The 26,091-nt window shown below is 43.3% G+C and overlaps 1 protein-coding gene across 3 annotated transcripts in view; it reads left to right on the top strand.

Moving 5' to 3' along the window:
* The window catches only part of VGLL4 (vestigial like family member 4), a 167,607-nt gene that overhangs the window by 120,922 nt on the left and 20,594 nt on the right, over positions 1-26,091 (top strand). For all 3 annotated transcript variants that reach the window (XM_047835946.1, XM_047835939.1, XM_047835931.1), the window contains one exon: positions 4,208-4,397. In XM_047835946.1, the coding sequence (XP_047691902.1) occupies positions 4,208-4,397 (190 nt within the window). The remainder of the gene's footprint in view (positions 1-4,207; positions 4,398-26,091) is intronic.

The following is a 26,091-nucleotide window of genomic DNA, read 5'->3' as shown; positions in this document are numbered from 1 at the left end:
AAATAATATTCTTAACTAAAACTTTTAATATTCTTTATTCTCACAACTTTGATCTGTAACATATCCTATAACTCTCTCACCTGGGCACCCGATTGCCATGCCTCATTTATTCATTCAGTCAATGTTTACCATCCATTTACTATGTGGAAGGTATTGTGCTCTGCATTCTTGAGTATATGAAATGAATTAAATGTCTCCTGTTTCAAGGAGCATAAAACAAGGTAGGAAGGGAAGTATCATAGGGATAAATTTCTATGGGTATTCAGAAGAAGAGATGACTTTATTTTTATTTTAGAGAGAGGTGTGTGTGTGTGTGCGAGCGCGCGCGTGCATGCACGCACGTGCACACATGAGAGCCAGGGAGGGGCAGAGAGAGAGAGAGAAAGAGAGAGAGAGAGAGAGAGAGAGAGAGAGAGAGAGAGAGAATCTTAAGCAAGGTCCTTGCTCAACATGGAGCCCAACTTGAGGCTTGATCCCACAACCCTGGGATCATGACATGAGCTGAAATCAAGAGCTGAATGCTCACCCAAGAGAGATAGCTTTAAGATTGAGGAGTCAAGGAAGACAGTCTGCAGGAGGAGGCATTTTAAGTGGCCTTTGCCGGATGCGTAGGATTTAAGTGTAAGAAGAAGATTGGAGGAAGAAGCCCTGGGGTTAGAGAGTGAGGTCTTTATGCTGTGGTGTCCAGTCTAGTTTAACCTCTAGGGCTGACATTTCCAGAGTTCACAAAGGGGGATACTGGGAGCAAAGGCTGAGAGGGTCATGGGGCCACTTGTTGGTTATAAATGGAGAAGCAGCCTGCAGGGTATCTCATCAGTGACTGGCAAGCCCCCGCCGTTTGGGGTTACAGTGGGTTGAGCTAGCCAGAACGCTGCTGTGGGAGACTGAGTTTACAGAAATGTGTAGGAGCAGGGGGGTGGGGGTGAGTAAAATCGGCACAGCCGTGTTTCTGGCTTGGAGACAGACAAGTGCTTTAGAGGATACAGAGGTCTGTAGTGAAGAAATTTGTGTGAACTTTGTTTAATCTTGTGGTTTCCAAGTTACAAGTTGACTATGGGTTCGCTTTTTAGTTTTTTAAACCTATGGCACCTGAGACACACACACACTGTGCCTTTTGCTGCCTTGGTTTGGTGTTAAACAAGGAGTAATCGCTTAGTAAATGTTGGCTGGTTTGTACTTGATCCCTTACAGGGCTGTGGATCAGAGTTGGGTTGCTAATTCGGAGGGCTGCAGGAGAGTTAGGTGTTAGCTAGTCCAGCCCCTTGTTGGAGGCAGGACTTCGAGGGGAAGCATGTGCCCATATTCTCCTGGTTCTAAATAAAGTGACAGTGTCCTGCCAGTGTCTTGACTCTCAGACTATGTGTTCTCCTTGATTTTACTAAAATTATTTTAACCTTCCTTTGCCACTTATACAATAATAGTAGCAAATCCTACTTTATAATAAAAGGAGTTGGACTAGTGTCCTCGAGTGGGGGCCTAAAAATGAATGAAGGTGTCTCACTGACCAGACCTGTTTCTGCACTTCTAACTGTGGATTCCTTCCCTTATACCCTCAGTTCCTCTGCTGTAAGCCACATGTGGGCCTTGCACAGCATTTACAAGGAGATGTCATTCTGATAGGCCGAGGGCACGGGTTCTTGTTTGCACTAAGCCTGTTAACCCTGGATAGTTCCCTGCATGTCTGGGCACACGGTTTTCTCTGTCCATTGAGGCAATCCAAGTGTACAAGAACCACTTGGGGAAGAACCACCCGTGGTTCCTCTGTGGGTCCTTTACCCTCCAGGTTAGAAATCCCAGTTTTCAGGGGATTCCTGTAGACTTTCTTCTCTCTGTGTCAGACACCAGCGATTTCGGTCTTAAAGATAAGCGGGGCATTCGTTGGATGAATGTAGACTGCCAACAAACACAAACAAGCTTATGTTAAGATGGAAATTGGGGAGTAGAGTGGGAACGTTGTTCTTACTGCAAGAGTTTTGCTTTTTGCTTAGCAGTGTATTCTAGTGTTGTGATGAGTGACTTTTTTTGGGGGGGGGGGGATTTGAATTTGTTGCTCTGGTGGTAGGTTTCCATGGCAACTGCTGCCGTTCCACATCTGGCATCTGATAAAATGGTTCCCAAAGCCCAGGGGTCCACACAGAGCCGGACTACTCCTCCCCACAGAAGCTGCCAAGGATGTGGAGAAACACAGGGTGGCGGGCATGGTGGCTCTCTGTGCCATGTTGAGGAGACTTGATTTGCAATTGCTGAGTTCCTGGGGGTTGTCATCAGGGCTGCTCCGAAAGTTAGCTGGGCTACTGACGTGTTTTACATTGGAAATTCCCCTTCCCTTTCTGTGGAGGAGGATGGTATAAGAGAGGGGGGTGTATTTGGAAAGAATATTTTCTGATTTATCACAGTATAAATATTAGTTAGCATGTCTTTTTTGTTTGCTTTGTAAAATTTTTTATTTTTTTTTTTATTTTAGAGAGTGAGCGAGCACAAGTGTGGGGGAGAGAGGCAGAGGGGAAGAGGGAGAGAGAGAATCTTAAGCAGGCTCCACACTTAGTGCAGAGCCTGATGTGGGGCTCAGTCTCACAACCCTGGGATCATGATCTGAGCCAAAATCAAGAGTTGGATGCTCAACCAACCGAGCCACCCAGGCTCCCCTGTTTGCTTGCTCCTTTCAATCAAAAATTCATAAATAGGAAGTAGAGGACAAACAAAATCCTGCTGAATGTCTGAATGTGGCAGGGAAGCCTATGGCCTGTTTTTAGCTATTTCTTTAAAATGGAAAGTTCCAGTTTGCTTTGGGGCCAAAATCCCTAAAAGAAATCCTGCCTGGAGGTGTGTTATGGGGTCGCTGTATATTTGCTAGTTTATATCTTGCTGACTCAATTGGCAAAAGTTTTATTTTTCCTGGTAAACATTCAGGAGGTTTTTCCCTCACTCCTTTCCCTAACAAAATCATATTTGTCATATGTGTATGAAGCAAACGACTGTTAAGCCTGTGCACACATCTGTGATGATATGAAAATTAGTGGTGGCAAACAAAGGTTTCCTGTCTTAGGTACCACAAGGTTTCAGATGAAGTTGGCTTTATCCTAATATTTCTCTCAAATTGTGACCGAGTGGAAACAAAATTGGTCAGGCCTTAGAGACCAATAAGAATAGCACAACAAAAGGGTTATTATTTGTGAAAATCTTAGGTCCCCCCCCCCCTCACCCATATGACTTAGAAAACTTGAAATTTTCTCTTCAAGTAATTATTACTCTTGTTTATAAATGTTAGAAGATATAAAACCTTTATTATAATAAAGGGTCATGCTTATTTTAGTTAATAATGAAGCACAGAGTTACTGCCTGCTGCAAAGCCTTTGTAATTACAGGAATGAAAAACATCAAGATTTGGAGTCCGGTCACAATGTGATTTCTAATTTGAGTGTTCAGCTTTGAAAATGTGTGAGAACTGCACCTGTGCAGGTCAAATCCTATGCAGGAACTTTGTGCTGATAATAGCCAAAACATATTTAATGTGCCATTTTTAGTGTTCTGTAAGAACGAAATGTTTATTTTTCATTAAACAATGTGTTTTTATTTCTTTTAACTTTTGGGGCAAATATGTGAGTTATGAACCTATAAATTTTCCTCATTCTTAAAAAAAAAAATAACATACCAAAAATGTAATAAAAATGTAACAGGCAAGAAAAGTGAGTTTCTACTCAGGTTCTAATGAAGCCTGTGTTAGGTCATTCTCTTACAGGTACGGGGTTGAAAAGACCTTTATTGTTTTAAATTAACTTTTGAGATGGTTTGTGGTCAATACTTTTACTGTTTTGTTACTTTATTTGTTACTTTTAATTTTAAACTCTACCCTAAAGAGTTATTGAAGAAATGGTCATTATGTGACATGATGGAGGGGTTAGCAATATATAAGTGTATCAAATCAACACATTGTACACCTTAAACTGGCAGTGTTGTATGTCAGTTACATCTCAGTAAAGCTGGGAGAGGGGAATGAGTTATTGTGTAGAAAACCACATTTATGTAAAATGCCTTGTGCTTGGCAGCTAACCTTGCACTCAGGCCGTGTTCTGAGAATGGCAGGCAGCCTGTCATGTGCCAAAACTTTCCACGGGAGTCTTTTTGCAAGGGGTGGGCGGGGAAGCGGGGCGCTGCGGTGGGGCGTTTTTTCTGCTCATTGATGACGACGACCTCTCTCTTTGCGTAGGTGAAGCTGCTCTCAGGGGAGAACCCAGGATGCAGACCCTCCCTGTGGCATCTGCCCTCACCAGTCACCGCACAGGCCCCCCGCCCATCAGTCCCAGCAAGAGGAAGTTCAGCCTGGAGCAAGGGGACGATGGCCTGGACTGTGAAAACGACCATGCTTCCAAGATGAGTCGCATCTTCAACCCCCATCTGTAAGTTCCCTCTTTGTGAAGCGAGGGTCTTCTGGGGTTGGCTTCCGTGCATTCTGTGCTGGGGCCATGTTTCTCTGGCAACTTTGTGCCAGCTGTGAAGTGACAGATGAGCGATGCTTACCTGCCAGGCAGGAGATGAACCGATTGTAACCACTTGTGGAGAGGTGACCTCTTCTTTCCTTCCTCCTGACCCTGTGTGTGTGCTCCCGCGGATGTTAGCTTTCTCCTCTGGCATCTTGGGGGTGGTTGACTGAAGACTGCCTTGTCTGGCCTGTACCGATGATGGTTGTTAGGAGAATCAATCTTTGGTGAATGTCTTATGGGCCGGGAAATGGAAGGAAAGGTTAGCGCCTAGACAGTCTTATGTAACATGTTTTGCTTGGGAGTCTAGAATTGTACGTGAAAAAGTACGGTAGTCCCCCCTCATCTGCGGGGTATATGTTCCAAGACTCCCCGTGGATGCCTGATATGCAGACAGTACCAGACCCTGCATATGTTCTGTTTTTTCCTAGACATACATATCTATGAGCAAGTTTAATTGATAAATTAGGCACAGTAAGAGATTGGTGACAGTCACTAATAATGGAATAGTTATAACCGTAAGCTGTAATAAAAGTTGTGTGAGTGTGCTCTCTCTCTCTCAGAATATCTATTGCACAGTACTCACCCTTCTTCTTGTGATGATATGAGATGCTAAATGAATGAGACGCGGTAAGGTGAATGACGTAGGCATTGGGAGGTCGTGTTAAGCTGCTGTTGACTTCTTGACAGTATATCTATTAATTCTCACCTTGTGTGCTCACGGTAAAAACGTAAGACCTTCCTAAGGTGGGAAAGATGGCTTTTTGTGTTTGTGATAACGTGCTGCTCGTCACTTCTGGCACGTGAGCCTGTTGTAGCTGTTTGAGCACCAGTCCTCCTTCAGCCACCATCACTGTTTATGATCATCACATGAGCTGCTTCAACTCTCTGGTCCTCAGTTTCCTGACTTGTAACACAGAGGGGTTGAAATGAAAGTTCTCTGAATGTGTGCAGCGTGACCACATTCACATTAGGAAAACAGCTATGCTTCTGTGCGCCTTGTTGTGGGTTCCTCTTTGCCCTTTCTTCTTACTACTCATGCCCCACAAAGGGGGTCGGATGCTTTTTCACATGTTTTCAGGACTTGGAGACACCAGCCAGCTGCCCGGAGAGTCTGCTCTGGCAACTGTGTAGCCGTTAGGCGTTATCAGAGTGTGGGAGCTTGTCAGAGGGGGAGGTAGGCCTGAATATTAGAAGGCGTAGCTTTGTATATCCAGGTAAAAAGATCCTCCTCGTCCCCCGCCTTCCCTGGGCGTGAATTAATGTTACATAATTATTCAAAATGCTTGGCTTCCCCAGTTCTGATTTCTGAGGATGCTGCTGTTTCTGGCAGGAACATGAGTGCTCAGAGAGTTCCTGTTTTCTCATTGGAGGAGACCTTGCGCAGTGAGAGGTAGCCGATAAGGCCAGCAGCCCTCTGCTGTCTCAGCGCCAGCAGCCCTGGGCATTCCATGCATTCCATCCCGCTTGGACTGTTGTGTTCAGTCATAAGACACACTGACAGAGGTATTTATCCTCAAATAAATCACTGTAGTGTTAGTCAGAGGCTGAGCTGCAGTCTGGAGCCCTGGAATTTGCTACAATCAGGAATCCAGAGACAAGGCACTCACTACAAAACAATGAGCTCTCCCAGATAGGGAGAGGCTGGTCATTTAGGTGCTGGGTGCTCAACTGTTTGTTCCTTCTTTTGTTACGAGGAATTTCTTCTTCTCCTTGTCCTCTTTCCTAAAACCCAAATAGACATTTGGGTTTTTGTTTGTTTGTTTTTGGACGGAAAGGGGAAGTGGCCCTGAAACGGTATATATTGTGAGCAAACATGCCTTGGTTTAAATTTCAATTTCTGCCACTTCCTTGGACCGTCACTTAATTTACCTGGGCCCAATATCCTTCTTTGTAAAATGGCAATGATATCAGTTCATGTGAGGGCTGCTGTGAGCTCGAGAAGCACCATGTGCAAGGAGTCTGGTGCAGTGCGACACTCAGTTGATAGTAGCTATTACTTTTACTATTAATAAGTCACTTATTCTGGTATTGATAACAGCAGTAGAGAATAAAAATACTATTGTGGTGAATTTAATGTCTGAGTGTGTGTGAATTTCAGTCAGAATGTCTTGGGCTTAAATTTCAGCTTCTTTATCTTTCAGTGGAAGTAATGGTAATTGTTCCCTCACCGGATGGTTGTAAATGCAGCGCGGGGCCAGTGGGGAGCACCCCCTGCCTGAGTCATCAGTAATATTATTATTACAGTGTTAAGGCAGTTAGAAAATGACTTCGTGATTCCTTGGGTCGTTGCACATCTGAGCTTGAAGTATAGGTGACTATAAATAATTCATACTATGTTATAATTACATTGAGGACACTACAAATAATTAAAATTTTTTTTTTCAACGTTTATTTATTTTTGGGACAGAGAGAGACAGAGCATGAACGGGGGAGGGGCAGAGAGAGAGGGAGACACAGAATCGGAAACAGGCTCCAGGCTCTGAGCCATCAGCCCAGAGCCTGACGCGGGGCTCAAACTCACAGACCGCGAGATCGTGACCTGGCTGAAGTCGGACGCTTAACCGACTACGCCACCCAGGCGCCCCATACAAATAATTTAAAGTGTAAATAGAATTGCTAGATTTCATGTGCAACTCAACAGTTGATGTCATCATGCAGAGTTTCAGGAATATAGAAATAGCAGCAGCCCCATGGGCCGTCCTCCCTAGACTTATGGAAGAAAGGTGGTCAGTGTGCGATTAGTTAATTCTGGCCTTTCTGTTCACCTGTGATAATTGTTTGTTTCAGCAATAGTAACAATGTTTCTGTTTGTATCCTCCAAGAGCCGAATGACAGATTTTGTACACAGATTGGAAAGATGCTGTATCTATTACTTCTTCATGTTGTAGGATATTTACTATTATTGTTTGATTTGGTGAAACATTTTCTCTTGGAGCTATGGCCTGTTCCCTCCTTTTTATTTAATATACCTGAGAAATTTTTTTTATAATAAATTACAAACTGATGCCTGTTTGGAAAAGAATGGTCTGGTATATTTGTCTCTTTAAGGAGATTACAAAATGATTTTTGCTTTCTGTCTTCTCAGTACGTGTTAATGTTGTGTAGTGAAAATGTGTTTTGTTTACTTTATCACTAAAGAAATCACAGTAATTCTGGGCATGGAGTGTAGTGTTGTTGAAAAACAGTTTTGACAGCTAGTAAGAGCGTTTCAAAGATGCAAGCTTGGCTACATTTCATTACAACCATCATACTGAGATATTTTCCAGTAGAAAGGAGGAGATTAAGTGTCTCTGAGCCAGAGTAGAAAACTACAGAGAATGACTAAATTTCATCTGATTTGATTCAGGGAAGAGGAGGAGAGAGAAGAGAGTTTCCTTAGTCTCTGGAACTTGGAAATTGAGAATTCCTGGGCTCCTGTTCTAACCCTTGATACTCATTTGAACTCATTAATTTTCTTGTTGATGTGGTGACTCAGAGAAATAAATAAATAAATAGTCTCTTAAGTGTTAAGAATATGAATTTCTTATTTGAAAGATACCACATCTCTTAGAAAGGAGGTGGATTAAGTAAGGTATAGGGGCATGGCTATTGGGATTCCTTTCATGGAAATGCCAAGAAGTAATTCTTTTCCAGGATCCTGATATTCAAGTGTGATCTGCTAAGGAAGAGCTCCCTTTTCCCTTCTCTCTTACCCATATGGACTCTTGGATTCCTATTTTATAGCTGTGAATGTGGTGAATAAAGCACTTTGTTATTTTCTGGCAAACATGATCCTCTTGTAACCTACCTGTGCCAGCCGCGGAATCAACCATTTCTCCAGGGGATCCTGGTTCCTTTTAGTGGAGAATAGGATTTAGAAGCCACAGTCTGGGTGCTAGGTATTAGTATGGTGTCATTGCCTTTAGATTTTAGTTGTCTAATATCATAGACACTAGCTGCTCATGGCAATTCAAATGTAAAATTAAATAAAAATTAAAATTTCAGTTTTTCTGTTACACTGGCCACACTTCAAACTCAACAGCCACATGTGGCTAGCTGCTACCATATTGGACAGCCCAGACATAGAATATTTCTACTATCACAGAAATTTCTTTTGAACAGCACTCTTTCTAGACCCTTTCAGGGGAAACAGCTAGGAAATCATCAGTTATTATTAATACTCCCAATTCTAATCCAATTCCACAGAGTTCTTCCTCACCCTCCCCCATTCCATATTTGCATCTCCCTTCTTCCCAGCAACACATTTATTTATTGTTCATTCCTATAGTTCACATAAAATAGTTTCAGAATTGCTGTGCCCATACCAATTAGAAAAATAAACCTAGTAAGAGTTAAAGATTTGTTGGCAGTTCTTTTTTTGTTCTGTGCTGAGGGTAAACCAAAATACTTACAACTTTGTAGTCCATTACATACCCTCCCATGCCCCCCAGTATTGAGTTAACTAAAATATATAGTTGGACTCACTCATTTCTGTTTGCATTCAGCTGTAGATTTTTTTCCACCCTTGTTGATTACATTTTATTTTTTCAACATGTATACCATTAGCATACTTCTAAAAGTCAAAGCTATATTAAAAAGTATTTGAAAGTGTGAGGAGCGTCACTCTGTGCCGTCTCCTTCCTTCCTTTTGCTCCTTCTGTAGGGTGTTAACCTTTTTGTGTTTCTTTTGCTAAAGTAAGCAGATAGGTGAATGGTTTCTCAATTTCCCTACCTTCTCTTACATATAAGGAAACACTTTATGCTCGTTTGAACTCTGGTATTTTCATTCAACCATATCCCGCGGAGGTGTTTTCTTGCCACTTCTGCATCCTTATTTCCAGCCGCATAGCATTCCACTGCCTGCATGTGCCAGAATTCATGTAACTAGTCCCCTCTCTTTTGGGTATTTAGGTAATTTCCAACGTTTTACAATACTGATAATGCTTCAGTAGATAATCTTGTGCATTTTTAAAAAAATTTTTTTAATGTTGATTTATTTTTGAGAGAGAGGCAGAGTGTGAGTGGGGGAGGGGCAGAGAGAGAGAGGGAGACACAGAATCCAAAGCAGGCTCCAGGCTCTGAGCTGTCAGCACAGAGCTGGATGCAGGGCTTGAACTAACAAGCCCTGAGATCATGACCTGAGCTAAAGTCAGATGCTTAACCCACTGAGCCACCCAGGCGCCCCATGATAATCTTGTGCATTTCTAATAGCTTGTGTATCAGTATAGTAAAAATTCTTGAAGGCACACAATTGATGCATTATAACAGCAGGCTAAACTCGTATTGGTTTTGAGACTTGTTTTGGGCTGCTTGACCGATAACTTCTGTGCTGAAGAGTACAGTCTAAGATGATTTTTGGATATGAAGCAGTTTTCATCTCTGTGTGTGTATGAAAGTATGTGGTAGGGTTTGTGTGTGTTGAAGGTTTGCTATTGAACTGTTCAGTCAGTCACCTGTGAGAGGAGGGGAACATTTATTGAGTGCTTACTGTATACTTACCCTATGCTAGACACTTTATATTATCTCACTTAACTCTTGTAATAAATGTGACTCTTTAAGGTGTGTGCATGTGTGTAAGAGCTCTGTTACTTACAGAAGCAGAAACTGAGGCTCTGAGAAGATCGTGTGTTCAAAGTAGTGGAGGTGGGATTAACCCTGTTGTGTGTGACACAAAACCAAAGATCCTTTGATTATGCCATAGCTGTTTCTTACCTGAGACAGGATTACATGCATCTTAAAACATACGATGGACATTGTATATTTATGACACTTCACCAGTCCAATGTCCAGTATATGGTAGGTACTAAATAATTTCTGTGTTGAATTGAATTAGACCCACTTTCAAGAGACTGCTCTCTGAGCTCATGTTCCAACTGGGGCAAGCATCCTCTTTTGATCAATGCTCCACAGTTGCAAAGTAGTTGCCCCTGGCCTCAGATGGGCCAAAACCCATAAGCTCATGCTGGGATCAAAGCCATGGTCACTAGCCCTGTGCTCTAACCAGCTGAGTTTGCCACAGACCAAGTTAGCAATCCACACTGAGGAAGGGCTAGTGAAAGAAAACAGTGCCTCTCCTCAGGGGTGGCGCTCCTTTGAAATACTGTCCTGGTGTGAAATGTGTCCATTGTTGTTGTCTTTGCTTCTGTGACCACTCTTTTGAAGTTTTTTCTCAAGCCTAATGTAGCCAATTCTGCTTTATCCTTGATTGCAGATCCAGTCTCTGGGCTCCTCTGTTTTCCTCTGCTTCTCCTTTTTCTCTCTTTTCTCCTCGTGCCTAGCTTTCTCCTCCCCTCCACTCCATATTCTTACTCCCTTCCCCCCCACCCCATGGCCCAAGTTAGTTCACTCTTCCCTCCATAAGCATGAATAGAAAAGAGGGAAAAACTGACAAACTCAAAACCAGTACTTCTGTCAGCTTGAGAAAAAGTTGGAGGCAGCGTTTGATATCAAGTGCTGGTCATAGAATAGAAACTCAGTTAAAAAAAAACAACAACAAAAACCAAAACACCTTATTGATTACTAGCTCAAATGGGTTTTGGGGTTTTCCTGTGGACTTTGTTTACTTTTGTGCAATGGAGTTGATTGTGTAAATGGTACCTCAAATGTTCTGGAGTATTTATAGTTTGTGATGTCTGTGCATAAAATGCTTGGCAACGTAATCACACTGTGTTTCTTGTATCTCCTGAGTATGTTTAGTGCCTTTAGTTCCTGTAGTACCTTTAGGATACATATGGACACACTCTACCAAAAGACTATTCCCCAAACGTCATGAAAGTAAAGGAAGCAATTCCTCATTTCATATTAACTCTAGACCCAGAGGAAATGGGAGAGTTAGGGTTATTTTAGTACCTTGACCCTACTGACAATTGGGACTTTGTAAGGTAAACTGGGACTTTGTAAGGTAAAATAATACATATTTATAGACAGCATGTTACAGATGTGTGTGAGTCTTCATAAACCTTCCAGAGAGGCAAACTTTATCACTGAGCATGGAGAGAGGTCAGCATCGCCAGCGTCCAGAGAATCAGGAGAGCCTTTGCATCAGGGCTTATTAATAACAGTGACTGTTGAGTCTTTATTGTGTATCGAGAGCACTGTGCTGAGTGCTTCATGGGCATAATCTCATCCCATCCTCACAGCCCTGTGATGTGGATACTATGATTATCACCACTTAAGGATGGTAAAAATGAGGCCCAGAGAGGTTCTGTAACTTGGTCAAGGTTGCACGGCTAGCTAGTAGGTCACAGGGACAGGAATCAAAACCCAGGCTGTCTGATCCTAAAGCCAGTGCTCTAAGTGAGCAGGTTACATTTATATTAATAGCTTGGTTATCCAGCCTCTATGAATCATTTGTCAAAGAACCCTAAAGCCTTATAGTTTTGAACGATCTTCTATTTAAGCACTCTCAAAACACAACTGATAATGCTTTGGGGATGAGAGGTGGAGACATTGCTTCAGCAGGAACCAGGGACCTAAGGTGATGAAGGGCTGTCAGCCCTTAAAACTTCCACGAGGCAAAGCCTCCCAAGCAGTGCTTGCCCCGTCAGAGATGCTGAGCTGCCACTTAGCTTCTGTTGAAGAGGCTGGAAACGGTGTGTCTGTGCATGTGAGGACCCCTGCAAGAAGAAACAAGCGGGTTGGTTGGTTTATGCCCAGGAAAGTGCTTTTTAAATTGTTTTAATTCTTATTTAAAATTTCTAACCCAATTTTAAGTTAGTGGCTCACAGGCCAATAGTAACCTTAGTCTAACAGATTCACACTGGAGCAGTTTAAAATTGGCTTTAAGTCTACAGAGACACATCCTCCCCCCACCCCCCCACCCCTGCTCCAGATTTCATAAATCAGAGGCTCTTGAAATAGAATCCCTCAAACTACGTACCCTCTTTTCTCCCACATCCTTCTTGGCGTCATTCAAACTTGGGACATTTTAGCCTTGAAATTCTGTATTTTTCTGTACATCTACACACAGTATTTTGGTATTCCCAAAAGTGTTCTGAGGGATTCAGGAGGCTGTTTTATAGCCTTATTTTAGTTATCCTAAATAACTAACTTAGAAACTGAGATAATGTTAAACAAGATTTTTTAAAAAAAAATCTCTCCTCTCACGTGCAGCAAATATGTGTATTTACTTTAAAAAAAATAAATGAGGGAGCCTGGGTCTAATAAATGTTTCACATTAGGGAAGTATAATCTGAGAACTGTTTAGTGTGAGACTGTGCCCCTAACACCATAGCCAGAGCTGTGGGTCAGCCTTAACAGGGATGGAAACGAAGCTGGGTTTTTTTATGGCCGCTCCTGCTCCCGTGTGGCGTTAAAGGCGCATCTGTGAGTTCCATGCAAGTGTTTTGCTAATGAAGTGTGGTACCTTTAAATAAAGGTCACAGGCCTGACCTGTGTTGTGTGGGTTGCTTGTTTGTCAGGCTAGAGGCATTTTCTCATTTTCACAGTTCAGCTGAAAACAAAGACCTCCTTATCCGAGCAGGGAGCTGTGCTTTTAAGAGCTGACATCAGCCTTTTCCCAGCAGGCATCACTTCTGCCTTAAGAGTCTTTGCAGAGAGCTGGAAAGGGAGATACCCATCCTGCTACTGGGTTCTTCTGCCAAATAACACACAGAGTAAAGAAATGCCAGGAGTGCCAAGAAGCAAAGAAGTAGAGAAAACAGGGCTATCATCGTTTGCCTTCTGGTCTGCTCTGGGGACCTCTGTGGTGCTTGCTTATCTTTGTCACAAAGAATGTAAAAGTGGGAAGAGAACCTTGAGAAAGAAGGACTTTTTTCCTAGAGAGGAATTAAAGAACATTAGGGATGTATCAGAAAACTTCCATTAGGATGAGTAAAGTCACTTTTTAAAGTGGCACATTAAAATAGAAAAAAGGACTTTTTATTTACAGAGGAAGTCAGAGGCATTTGTTCAGAAGTTGAGGAAAGAAAACAACACAGGATTTGGCTGTTTCTCCCTCCCACTCTGATTCTCTGCTCCAAAGCTCTTTTTGGAGTGCCATTGTCTTGAAGATGCTTCTGCCCTGGGAACACAATGGCAGCTATTTTTATACATAGAGGATTAATCTTGATGTTGCTTTATGACCACACAAACCTCTTATTGCCATACAAAGCCAGTTTGTCCAAGTATATGAAGTGCTGTCATTTGAGTAGATTTGACCAAGGACCAGAAAGAAGAAAGCTAAGAAACATGGTCTGTGTGTGAGTGCTGATGGTTCTTTTATTTTCCTCTAGGATCTTGCTTATAAACCCACCATTTGCCTGTGCTATATGTAGCTCACACATAGTGAGGTCATTTACAAGCCCAGCATTCTGTGTCTGGTGTCATTTTTATTTGATAAGTGCCACCACTTGGTCTCTATCTTCTTTGCTAAATCTCTGCATAAAGCAGCCCTCTTCCTCCTTCCCTCTCCATTTTGAAAATTCTTCACAAATTGTCTCCAAAGCATAATTAGAGAACTTAATGTTGCAGTAGTGTTCTGAATCTGGCAGTAGCTGGAAACCTTGCCAAACAAGGGATCTGAAGTCTGGATCCAAGCCTTCATGGCCCCAAGAGAGGCAACATGTACTGCAGAAAAGAAGGAAACAAATTTCACCAGCATACTCTCCTCAAAATTATCCTACCTCTTGCCTTCCCTTCCTTGAAGAGATCTAAGAAATGCAGCTAATGCGTCCACATAGAAACCAGCTCCAGAAACTGGCTGAAGGTCGAGTGGAAGAAACAAACCAACTCTTAACTAGGTTGGGTCACTTGAGAAGCAAGTCTGAGAACTGAAACCTCTTTGCTTCCCTAAATTTGTCTCTGTCATTGAGCCCATCAAGGAGTGGTTGTGGGGTTTTCTAACACATCAGGAGTGATTTCCTGCACGTGACTGCTGAAGTAACACTCCTTAGGGAATCAAGGCACCATTGCTCATAGATGGTCTCAGAATGCTCTTGCCTCCAGATGCTCTAAGGAAAAAGGTGTTCCCTGGTATAAGTTTGGGAAGTACTTAACCCAGTCTTCTGGGTCTGGTCGTGCATGGTAGCACATTTCAGGCTTTGAGAAGTCCGATGTACAGAAACATCGTTTAGCCCAGGGTTAATCACGTGTGACTGGCCATGGATTCTTTATCCCTTTCTAATGAGACCTATTAGGAATATTCCAGGGAACCTACTTGCCTAACAAAAAGAACATTTTATTTGGTTTCAAAATTCCATTATGAACTTTCAGACTCTCAAAGGTCTGGTGCTGTACTGTTGTACCAACTGTTGCAATGAAATGACTATGTAATTCCTAGATTTGGGACTGTTGGCTGCCATCTTTCCTGCCTGGGGCTCTCCGGGAAGTTCCGTGAGTCCAGAGAAGTTGAGCAAAGCCCGAGGTCCTCCCTCCCTTGAACTTATGTCCCTCATCTTCCATCCCTAGTTCTCTCCTCTCCTCGGGGCTGTTTCTAGGGAGCAGATCATCTCTACTTCCATATCTGCTTCCCAGTCCAGTGCCTTGATCTCTGCTAGCAGTTTTAATGAAACTTCTCTCCCTCATTCACTGGGGACCCACTCATTGCCAGATCTAGAAGGAAACCTGCAATTCCTTATCTTATTGGACTTCCTCTTCCTTGTAAGTCTCTTTTCCCTTGGTTCCCATGTCCCTTTCTTGCTTTCTTTGGTTCCCCTCCTACTTCTGTGCCCACTCCACCCAGGATCTTTCAGAGACTAGGCATTATTGCCATTCTGCAGGGCTGCATCCTTCTTACTGTGCAGATCCTTCTGAAGAAGTCACATGCCAACAACTCAGGGCTTGAATTACCTACCTCTCCAGGTAGAGGCTTCCCAAATCTTTATGTCTCGCTGAGTCCTACCCTTCACCCCCACCAGAGCCACCTGCCTCCTGGATACTGTGTGTGCTCCTCAGGCCAGTGATGCTTGGCTGGAAGTGATTTTAGTAGCTCCTTTCTTCGACACGTCTGTCCCCTGTCTTCATGATGGAATAGCTGTCTTTCCACTTGGCTTGGAAGTCACCTCCTCTCTGATGTCGAACCCACTGGTGCACAGCCTGCTGCCTCACTCTACTAACTGTTGTCCATGTCAGTACTGGCCTGGGCCATAGTTTGGAACCCCATTTCCATGACAGTGCTCTCTTTACTGGTCTTGCCACTTCAGAAGGTTTCTGAAGTCTTACTCTCTTCTTGGAATCTTCCATGACTCCCAGTCAGCTCCAGAAAACACTGAACAGATGTCTGCGTTTGGGGGCTTCTGCCCGTGTGCTCCTGCCTTGCTGAGGTGAGCCCATGTGCCTTCTTCACTCCTTCCTGGTACACTTTCCTTGCCTCCCTCTCTTGGCAAATGATGGTTCATTTTGCTTTGCGATGAACATCTCTTTGTATAAAATGATAACATTTTGCTGTGATGGTGTGTCCATCTGTCTGCTCCACTTCCCAGACTGCAGGGCCCTCCAGGGAGGGAGCGGAGTCCTACTCCTGTCGGTTCCACTAACACCCAGCACAATGTCCACTTGCTAGGTGCTAAATAAGTGTTTGAATGAAGAACAAGTCACTATGAGGGCACTGTCAAAACTTCCCTTTGGGGAAGATTTTAAGAATTGCTTCAAATATGTAATAAACCCTGAGTGGTACCACTTACTCTGTTTCCATGTTTTCCTTGTAGGCTCAATGTTTTAGTTCAGGGAACATTCTGGAACAGAGGGAACCCCACCATCACTACCTCCACTGCCTTCCTTTCCCCTACCCCTTGTTTCCCCAAGACAGGAAAGTACAAATCCCGAGGACCTGGGCCGTTGCAGTTTACAGTCTGAATCACTAGTCCTGCTTGTAATGCTTGTTTTGGATCAAATGATCTTTTCCTGATGTTGACTCTGAGTTAATAAGCCTTCAGAGTTTATTGTGTGAATGAAATGTGGTTCCCCCCCCCCAACTCCACTATTTATATTTCTTCTTACGCTTTGTGTTCTGACCCCCGTGTGCACATAAGGTATGTGGGAATGAGAAGTTCACTTCAGCTTGGGTGCACCTCGCAGTTCAGAGGGATGGCCAGACATTTCTTCCGGGTGGAAATCAATCCAAAGAGTAGATCTGTTCTTACTAGAACAGCAAACAAATCCCTGCCTAAGTGTTTACTACTTTTGGTGTTGTTTCCAGTCTACCTAAAAAGTTCTCAAAGCGGAAGTGTTTATTTGGCTATTCTAAAAGATTCATTGTGTTTATTTTAGTTGTGTGTGATAGCTTCGGGCTTGCATCACTAGCAGCCCCATTTCCCTGTGTGTTCGAATGATCCTGCCTCATTTTGTGTTAGGCTTTTACTTTTAGCTTTAGAGCAAGTTATATCAACTGATGGAAACAGCTTTCTCTAGGAGCTGTGAATCGTAGATAAAGCTTGGGAATGGAGATCTTGCTGAAAGGGGCTGATGGCTGCATAGTGCCCTAGTCGGCACGTATCCTGAGAGCCTATTTGAAGGATGAGACAAAGTTTATTCGTGGGCGGTAGCTCTGACTTCTTTTTGGCAAGATAAAATCCAAGTTCTTCAGGGTGACTTTCAAGGATTATGGTGATCTGTCCCAAACTCCCTTTTCCCACTTCTCAGTAGAGGGCCTTTTTGGACTATGGATCATTGAAATACTCCTTAACCATGGTTAAATTTTAAAATAATGTATAGGCAAGCTACACAGAAGGTGGGAAGCAGCTCGTGGGCCATTTGGATTATCCAACCTGCCTCATGACTTTCCTTTTGAGGTGGTATTTGAAGCCAACATTTTCTTTGCCCGTGGCATCTTAATGTGTATGGCATCTCTCCATCACACAGCTTCCTCCCCATATCCCCGTGTCAGCTCTTCTGTAAGACCATTCAAGGGTCCCCAACATCCCACTTCGCCTGTACTTGGTTAGATCATTCTAGACATACCATTCAAAGTTGGCGATCATCTGACCTGGCAATCTTCTTTCCCTCCACCGTATCCCACCCCAATTTTTTATTTTGGAAAGAGTTCAGATCTCTAGAAACATTGAACAACTAGTTAAATGAGCACCCTTCACCAGATTCACCAGTTGTTAATATTTTGCCAAATTTGCTTTCTCTTTTGTATGTGTTTTAACAATGATGTGATCCAATTTACTAATATATTCACATTGACTAATGTCCTTTATAGTTGTGCTCTCTTTAATTCAGGATTCAATTACAAAGTACATTTTGCATTTAATCTAGAATAGATTTTCCCATTTTTGCAGGGTGGGTGGGTGGTGATTGGTGTTTTGGTGGCTAAGGAAAAGGGGGACCTGGACCGGGACAAGTGTCATTGCCTCATGAGGTCTCCCTTGGGATACCAGTTGGACCTCTGGCAGGGAGATGGTTTGTCTGTGAGCCCTGGGAGGGATGCCATTGTACATGATAAATAAAGGCGGTATTAGGATATGTGTGTGGTTGTTATATGGTGGGAAGTGCAAGTTCAGAAACCGGAGAGAAGGGAAAGGGACAGAAGTCATGGTGAAGGAGGCAGCAACGGGTCTGGAACACAAGATGGATGAGTACATGGAACAAATTAAAATTTTCATGCCTGGGGGAGCCTGAGTGGCTCAGTTGGTTAAGGGTCTGATTCTTGATCTTGGCTCAGGTCTTGATCCCAGGTCGTGAGTTTGGACCTTGCACTGGGCCCTGCACTGGGTGTGAAGCGTACTTAAAAAAAAATTCCATGCCTGCTCTCTAAGTTAGCTTAAATCACCTTTTTCATAGATTTTTATTACTGCCCAAAAGGTTCCTTTCAATTTCTAGCCCATAATTCCAACAGTTTTACCTAAAAGAAAAAAAATTCTAGTACCTTCACTTAATTCATGGCAAAGATAGAGCATTCTCTGTTCCTTTGTCCCCCAAATCTACAGAACTCCAGCAAAACCACATATATTGCTTCCTGTGTGATCTTACTGACAATTTCTTACTGACAAGTAATTCATTTGAAGCTCAGGTGAAATCTCTTGACTGAAAACTGGTGCCGTGTGTGTGTGTGTGTGTGTGTGTGTGTGTGTGTGTGTGTGTGTAGGTGTCTTCTAATTTTCAGCAGCATGTATGGTATCTAATAAAAACAGTCCCGGAATTCTTAAGACTTGATGGCAGTAATTGCTCACTGGTGCTGTGATGGGATGTGGGTGTCTGTGTAGGACCTGGAAAGGTGACTGTGGCGTTACTCTGGTGACTGAGCGGTAAGACCTGGAACTGTTGGCAGTGGTGCCTCCCAGCCAAGCGTCTTGCCCGGTGCTGAGCTCCAGGCAGCAGCTGCCGTGGCTCACAGGAGCTCCATGCTCCTTCCCCCTCCTATTGCCGAGGTCCTGGGACTGCCTCCTGTTTTTCCTTTTCCAGGATTGGTTGTTTAACTCTTCTTTCATTTCCAAGAAATGTAGCACAGTATCCTTCCAGTAAATTCCCCTTCAACTAGCAAGCCTTGTTTTATGTTGCTTATAACCCAAAGAACTTGTTAGCAAATGCAGATCCTTGGGTTGTTTACAGTGTTTTACTGTTAGTTGTGAAACTTGTGGGATGATGTGTGTATATACATCCTTGTTCATATGCCATATTTCCCATTTTTCTTGAGATGGAATTTCAGGGTCAGAGGGCACCCATTTCTACTTTGGCTGGTTTATTTTGCCAGCTTGGTCTCTACCAGGTTCACTGATACACATTCCCACTAGTCACTGTGTGCATGTCCTGTCTCCCTGCATCATCACACAGGTGACTGTTACCATGTATTTAATTTTTGCAAGATTCATAGGGGAATCATTGTGGTAATTTGCCCTTTTTCCCCCCTCTCTGCTGTTAGGGAACTTGAATGATCTTTTCATATGCTTATTGGCCATTTGGATTTCTTTTGTGACTGTATCTTTGTCCTTTTTTTTTTTTTTTTTTCCATTAGGGCATTCATCTTCTTTCTCTTAACGTGTTAGCACTTTTCACGTAAAGGATCCTTCATCAGATGTGTTAGGAAAATAATTTCCTAATTTGTCGTTTGCTTTTCAACATTAATGTGTTTTTGAAATAGAGATGTTTAAAATTTGGAAGTGGTTGAATCAATCTTTTCTTTAATGGAAAAGGCTTCTAGAGTGTTCTGGAAGGTACTGCAGTGTGTTGGTTAGTACCTTGTAACACATATATCTGTGCTGTTTTGATGGTAGGATCATTGTGTCTGCTAAATACATGTTAGCTGTGAACTGGAGAGAAGCGTATCGTTTGTGTATTACTTCACTAGTTCATTTTACCCAGCATTTCCCAAGTGCCTACTTTGTGGGTGGCATGGGGGATGTGGGTGTGCAGGGAAGGAGTCAGCCCTGGCTAGGGGAGGGGACCTAGCTGTGCCTGAAGAAGTGCCGGGTGGTGGTGTGAGGGCAGGGGCACCGCCTGCCTTTTCCTAACTTGTCTGCTTTCTCCCTCCCTTGCCCCTCAAGGACATCTTTCACCGTCATTCAGCACTGTGAATGGCCAGAGTGCTTTCGGTATTTGTTTTAATAGCCTCTTGTTGGGTACCATAAGTAAGCTCTGAAATCAGAAGTTTAAATTCTGTTTTTATTTAACCATTTTACCAGATGTTTCCTGTGGTTTGACAGATGTACCATTTACTCGAAAGTTACACTCCTGAGATTTTGAATGTTATGGACACTGTTGCTATAGACAATGATTCTGTCAGGGCAGGATTTGGAAGACAACTTTCGAATCATTTTTGAGTTGAAGATGTGTGTTTACCCAGAACAGAAATGCCGGTCTTCATAATCCGCTTTTCCTTTCTCTGTTAGCATCCTGATCTCCGGTTTATGAAAGACTGTAAGCTATTAATTAGAGTTTGTTCCAATAAACACTGTTGTGCCTCAGTGGGGATTACTTTCTGAAAGCAGCCGGACTCCGGTACCTCCAGGTTTTGTTTGCAAAACTCACCTGGGTCAAAACGAACTCAGATGGTGGGCAGGAGATGATTCAAAGTGGGTTGAAAATCTGGCTTGATGCCCCTGTTGGTGGGCCCCTTGACGCTGGGGTACTGTCGATGGAGACGGCTGCAGACATGGTAATTTTTTGCACCCACTGAATGCCCGTGAAGAGAAAAGCAAGTACTGCTGGGGTACCTTTGCCTCCCCCCTGCCCACAGTCAGCGTTTCTCTGCAGCCCGAGTCCTAACAGAAAAGAGCCTCTGATCCAGGATTCTGCTGGTGGGAGGAAAGCAGAAGGAAGTTGCTTCCTACGAAACACAAGTGAGACCGAGTTGTGGCTGCAGCGCAGGAAAAATGGGGATTTCTGACATTCCTTCACTGAGGGCCCAGATGCAAGGGGTGCCATGGAGGTGCATGCATGGTGCCGTCAGGGCTGGCTCCCTTCTCCAGCAACCTTCCTCTCCTGTGTTTTGTTTAGCCTTATTTAGAGTTTTATAAAAGCCTTATGCTATGGAAGATGGAGAAACAAAGAAAGAGGAAATCGCATGCTATAATTCTGACAGCACATCTATTTGCGCACGAAATGGAACTGTAACGATGCATGTAACGTTTTGGCAAGACCCCCTCTGTAAATAAACCCTCCCAGGAGTTACTAACCTATCCCAGGACCCACAGGAAACTTTTCCTTGCAGTGTGGGGCAGGCAGGCCCCTTACCTTGCAACTCTCCTCCTAGACGGGGACTCTTATTCTGACAGGCGATCTGCCTACCCACTTTTGTGCCTGGGCCTGCTTGCCAAGTTTGTGAGGCCCAAGGCTTTCTTGTGGGAGGACGCGGGGCTGTCTTCATGCTCTTTGGCAATGATTAAAGTGAGGTTAGTACCAAAAACCCTTTCATTTTATTCCCTTATCCTTGCTTTTTCAAACCAGATGGCAACCCTGTATTTTCAGCTGTAATTAATTTAAACTATGAGGCAGCGAGTCCTGGGAGAGGTAGAGTTGACTGTGCTCAGAAGGGACAGCAGTGATTTTCCTGCTCAGCCCTCTCCCCTCACCAGATGGCACCTCGTCCCAATCAGAGCCGTGTCCCCGGTGCTGCTTCTGAGAGGACCTGGCAGGAGAGAGAGGGCTGTTAATGGGGCTGCTGGGCTGGCCACCGGTGACTCGTGTGAGCTCTAAGGGTTAATGCACACTAGTAATTGTTGCCTTAATGGATTGGAAGTAACCAGGTTCCAGGTGATGGCTGACGTGTTATTGCCAGGCCGGGCTATCATGTGACTGCCTCCAGACAATGGTGCATAGTTTGAGTGGCTGCTGATTCATGGAGTACAGGGTGCTTTTTCTTCCTATTCCCTTCAGCTGCCAGGTTGGCCTCCAAAAGGGGGTATGTTTTAGGTTTAACATTTATTCTTAAAGAAAATTACAAGGGAAATAAAAGCCCTTGGCCACAATTGCAGTCTGGAGGTTTTGACCTCAGCTATTTGACCACTTCCCTCCGTGGAAATTCTCCTTGTGTCCCCTGTCTGTAAGTTGTTCTAGATGCAGGGTCAATTAGTGACCAAGAGATCCTTCACATTTAATAGAAAGTGAGCACTTCGGTTTCATCTCTCAGTAACCCGTCAAATAACTCCACAGAGCGGCCTCCTACCCCCCTACCCTCTTCTCGCCTCCTTGCTCTGAACTGACCACCTGAGAGCTGGGCATCCAGGCGCTCCCACCTGCCCACACAGGTAGGCACAGCGGGGTTTTCGTTTCACTGTTTGAGAAACACATTTTCAGGGCAGTTGCCGAGGAATTGCAGACTGAAGAAGATTTGTTAACGATAATATATGTGCAAAACACTGTGTAAAACTGTATGCTAATGTTATACAAGTGGTAGTTATTACTATTATTAACATTAGCCATCCTTGGATGACCTGAACTAATTTTTAAAGGCCCACAGTGAGAAATGAGAACCACAAGTATGTAGCTTGTGAGTCTCCCAGAATGCTCACTGGTGATTACAGCATCATTGACTGCGGTCCGTGTGTGTGCCTGAGTTTGCTGACTTTGGTGAGCTGGGCGATGGATGTTCTTTGTTTATTTAATTTTTATGTCAAATATTTACATTATTCATGAGTATTTCTCTCATGGGCCACTTGGGCTGTGTTTACCAAGACTTGCGTTTTTGTTGTTGTTGTGAGCCAAGACCCATCGTTTTGGAAACCTTTTATTTTTCTCTAGTAGAGAGGCATAGACATGTAGATGATTTGTCAAGGCTTGTAAGGACGAACAGTTTCACATAGAATAACCATATGGTCCAGCAAGTCTCCTTACTGGCATGTGCCCCAAGGAAGTGAAAGCAGGAACTCAAACCAGTTTTTGCACATCTTTGTTCATAGCACCATTATTCACATTATTCACCCCCAAGAAGGGGGCGAACAACCCAAACGTCCATCACTGGATGAATAGATACACAAAATATGTGTGCACATAATGGGGTGTTTATTCAGCCTTGAAAAGAGAACACAACTCTGATACACGCTGTAACGTGGATGAACCTTGAAGACCTTCTGCCAAGTGAAGTGTACCAGTCACAAAAGATGAAATCGTATGCAATTCCGTTTATGCGAGGAGGGTGGCTGTCAGGTGAAGGGGGAGGGGAGAATGGGGAGTTCGTGTTTCATGGGGACAGAGTTTCATTTTGGGAAGATGAACATTCTGGAGATGGTGGTGATGGCTGCACAGCAGTGTGAATATTTAAGGCCACTCAGTGGTGTCCTTAAAAATGACTAAAATGGCAAATTTTTTGTGTATTTTACCACAGTAAAAAAAAAAAAAAAAAAAATATATATATATATATATATATATATATATATATATCTTCAGTTCACTTGAATAGACAATAATGAATCTATCATGTGTTCCATACTCCGTTGAGATGAGTGGTGTGTAGGGAGGAGGTAAGTGGTTTGGAAGACAGCAGAAGACCAGCCCCCGAGGATTTGATATTTGGTGCCTAATAATAGAGAATCACAGTGTGAGGACTCTGGGGGTGGTGATTTTAATTTAAAGGGCAGGTAGGATTAACCATTACCATTTGGTTTTGAACTCCTCAAGAAAAGGAGAGGGGTGTGTCACTGGGGTATTGGGGGACAGACTCTAGAGGTTCTCCAAAGGGTCTAGAATCATCGACTCAAGATTTTGGGGAAAATGCCATCTCAGTGTTGAACAGAATCATCAAGTTCCCTGAGGTTCCTTTCCCCATTTCTTTTCCGGGTTTCAGGTTTCGGATACGGACGTGATTTTTAATAGCCCAGGGGATGGCTCTTAGACGTTAGTCACGTAAAACAAAGCTAAGCAGACACTTAGAGATAGTTCTGAATTTTATGAAGTTTGCAAATGAGAATATTTGTAAAGCATTGCAACTTTAGGGATGCCTCATGGCTCAGTTGGTTAAGCATCTGACTCTTGCTTCAAGTTCAGATCATGATCTCACGGTTTGTGAATTTGAGTCCCACATCAGGCTCTGTGCTGACAACTCAGAGCCTGCTTGGGATATCTCTCCCCTCTCTTTCTCCGCCCCTTCCCCACTCGTTCTCTCTCTCAAAATAAATAAATAAAACTTAAAAAAAAATAAATGCAACTTTATAACTCATAAAAAAATGAGATAGACCATCTCTGTTGTTTTTTTCAGATCCCTTGGGAACTTTGCTTTAAGAATAGAGATTGATGAGTGATTTCCCTATCAATTGTTAGTATATAATAGCCTTTCCAAGCATATGAGGGTCCTCAAAACAATCTTTAATTCATATCTCGTTCCTATCTTGTAATGTTTAAAAAAAAAAGGCCAATTTTTTCTCTAGTCTTTGAAAGATGGGGTTCCGACCGGACTGCCTGGATGCCCAGGGGGAATTAATGGACTAAATGCCTAGCATTAATGTACTCCATAATTTGCTCTCAGAAGGTCTTTGAGGTTCTTTATTACTATTTTAAAGAATATTGGGTAGAGCCCTCATTATATTTTATTAGATGAATATTTAATCAGTTTATATATACAATACTTAAATTTTCAAACTTTTTAGTAGTTACATATAGTAATTTAACTCAGTAATTTTGCCCACAAAGTTTCTGATGTCAGTCAGTCAAGGTAGGTGGGTGGTTTCAAGAGAAAAATTGGCTTTCTAATTTTTGTTTAGTGTTGAATAAATGCACCAAATTAGAGGTTATCCTCTAATATCAAGAAGTCACGAGATCACTGGGAGCTGGTGGCCACCGGCGTTGAGTGCGGGAAGGCGGCCTGAGGGTGTGCGTAGGGAAGAGGGAGTAGTGGCAAAGCCTATGGTGCGGCAAGGGTGTTGGCCAGTCTGTCTCCGATGTGCAGCACATGTGATGTGAATGTGGAGTAACCCATTTGTAATTCTTGCCAAGGTTCGGTCACAAATATAGCTGAATTTAAAGGGAAAAAAATAGTGGGAGGAATTCAGATGACCACACACCTCCTATGTGACACGGGTCCTGGAGTGACTGTTGGCATCTTGGGTAATGCCGTTAAAAGTGTAGTTCCAGGTGACTGAGGCTGTTGAAATAATCCTGATTTCGAGCGTTCTGTTAACCTTAGTTTTTATTAGACCTCATGTGCTGATGTTTGGTTCAGAAATAGGCTACCATACATTGAAAGGGATGCTCTTTTCCTGCATGCCCTGTGTTAGATCACATCTGGAGTATTAGGTTTAGTTCTGGGCACCACACTCAAAGATGAATGTTAATTTGTAAGGCAGGTGGAGGTGGGTGTCAAGATGGTAAGGGGGTCCGGTACAATTTGCAGCAGTTTTTTGCTGAAGAGAAATCTGGGCATGGCAGGGCTGACGGCAGTTTCCAGGGCTTAGAAGAGGAAAGAGGCTCCATTGAATTTTTCCAACGGTTTTCCAAAGGTTCAAACCTTTGACCCAAGAATTGAACTGGAAAGCAGATTTCATTCATTAGGAGGAAGAATCTTTCATTGAAGCTCTTCAGTCATTGAGTGAATTGCCTGAAGAGAAAGTAAGTGCTCATCCCTGGAAGTGTTTAAGAAGTAGCCACCCTCCAGTTAGGGAATGAATGAGTCACTGGGGTGAAAGGCACAGCATAGGGAATATAGTCAGTGGTACTGTCAGAGGGTTGCGTGGGGACAGATGGTAGCTACACTCGTGGTGAGGACAGCATATGTATAGAAGTATTGGATCACTGTTGTCTACCTGAAACTAATGTAACATTGTGCATCGACTACACTTTAACTTAAAAAAAAGGAGTGGTATGGCCATCTTCAGGAGGCCATGGTTGCTCATTCTCTCCTTTGTTTACAGCCATCTTACCATGAAGCTCTCTTCCTTTGGGTAGGACAATGCACCCAAATCTTTTTGTGAGACAGCTTTATAATATAGTCCAGTGATTTGCTGCAAAATGCAGAGTAAAAACTAAGAGTGAGCCTTCAGAAGAAATTGAATGGAATTACGAAAGGTGGCTTGGTACCAACCTGGAAGAACGGAAGCAGAAATGATGATGGAAGGTGTTTTGAGACCCCTTTTTTCTATGGGGTTTGCGGTGGCTGGAGTTGGCTCTCCTGTCACCAGCTTCATGAGCTCCTCTGACTTGTTCAGACCAGTTTGGGCTGGTTTTTCCCTAAGAGTTCATGTGCCCTTTGGTTGGTTGCTCCAGAAGTTCGTTACTGTGTGCCAGGCACTGTTCTGCATACGGGTGATGGACTCTTGGGAACAGC

This window comes from Prionailurus viverrinus, chromosome A2 (assembly GCF_022837055.1).
Source record: "Prionailurus viverrinus isolate Anna chromosome A2, UM_Priviv_1.0, whole genome shotgun sequence".
Classification (NCBI taxonomy): Eukaryota; Metazoa; Chordata; class Mammalia; order Carnivora; family Felidae; genus Prionailurus; species Prionailurus viverrinus.
The sequence above is the reverse complement of the archived record's forward strand: the minus strand, read 5'-3'. Positions and strand labels throughout refer to the sequence as shown.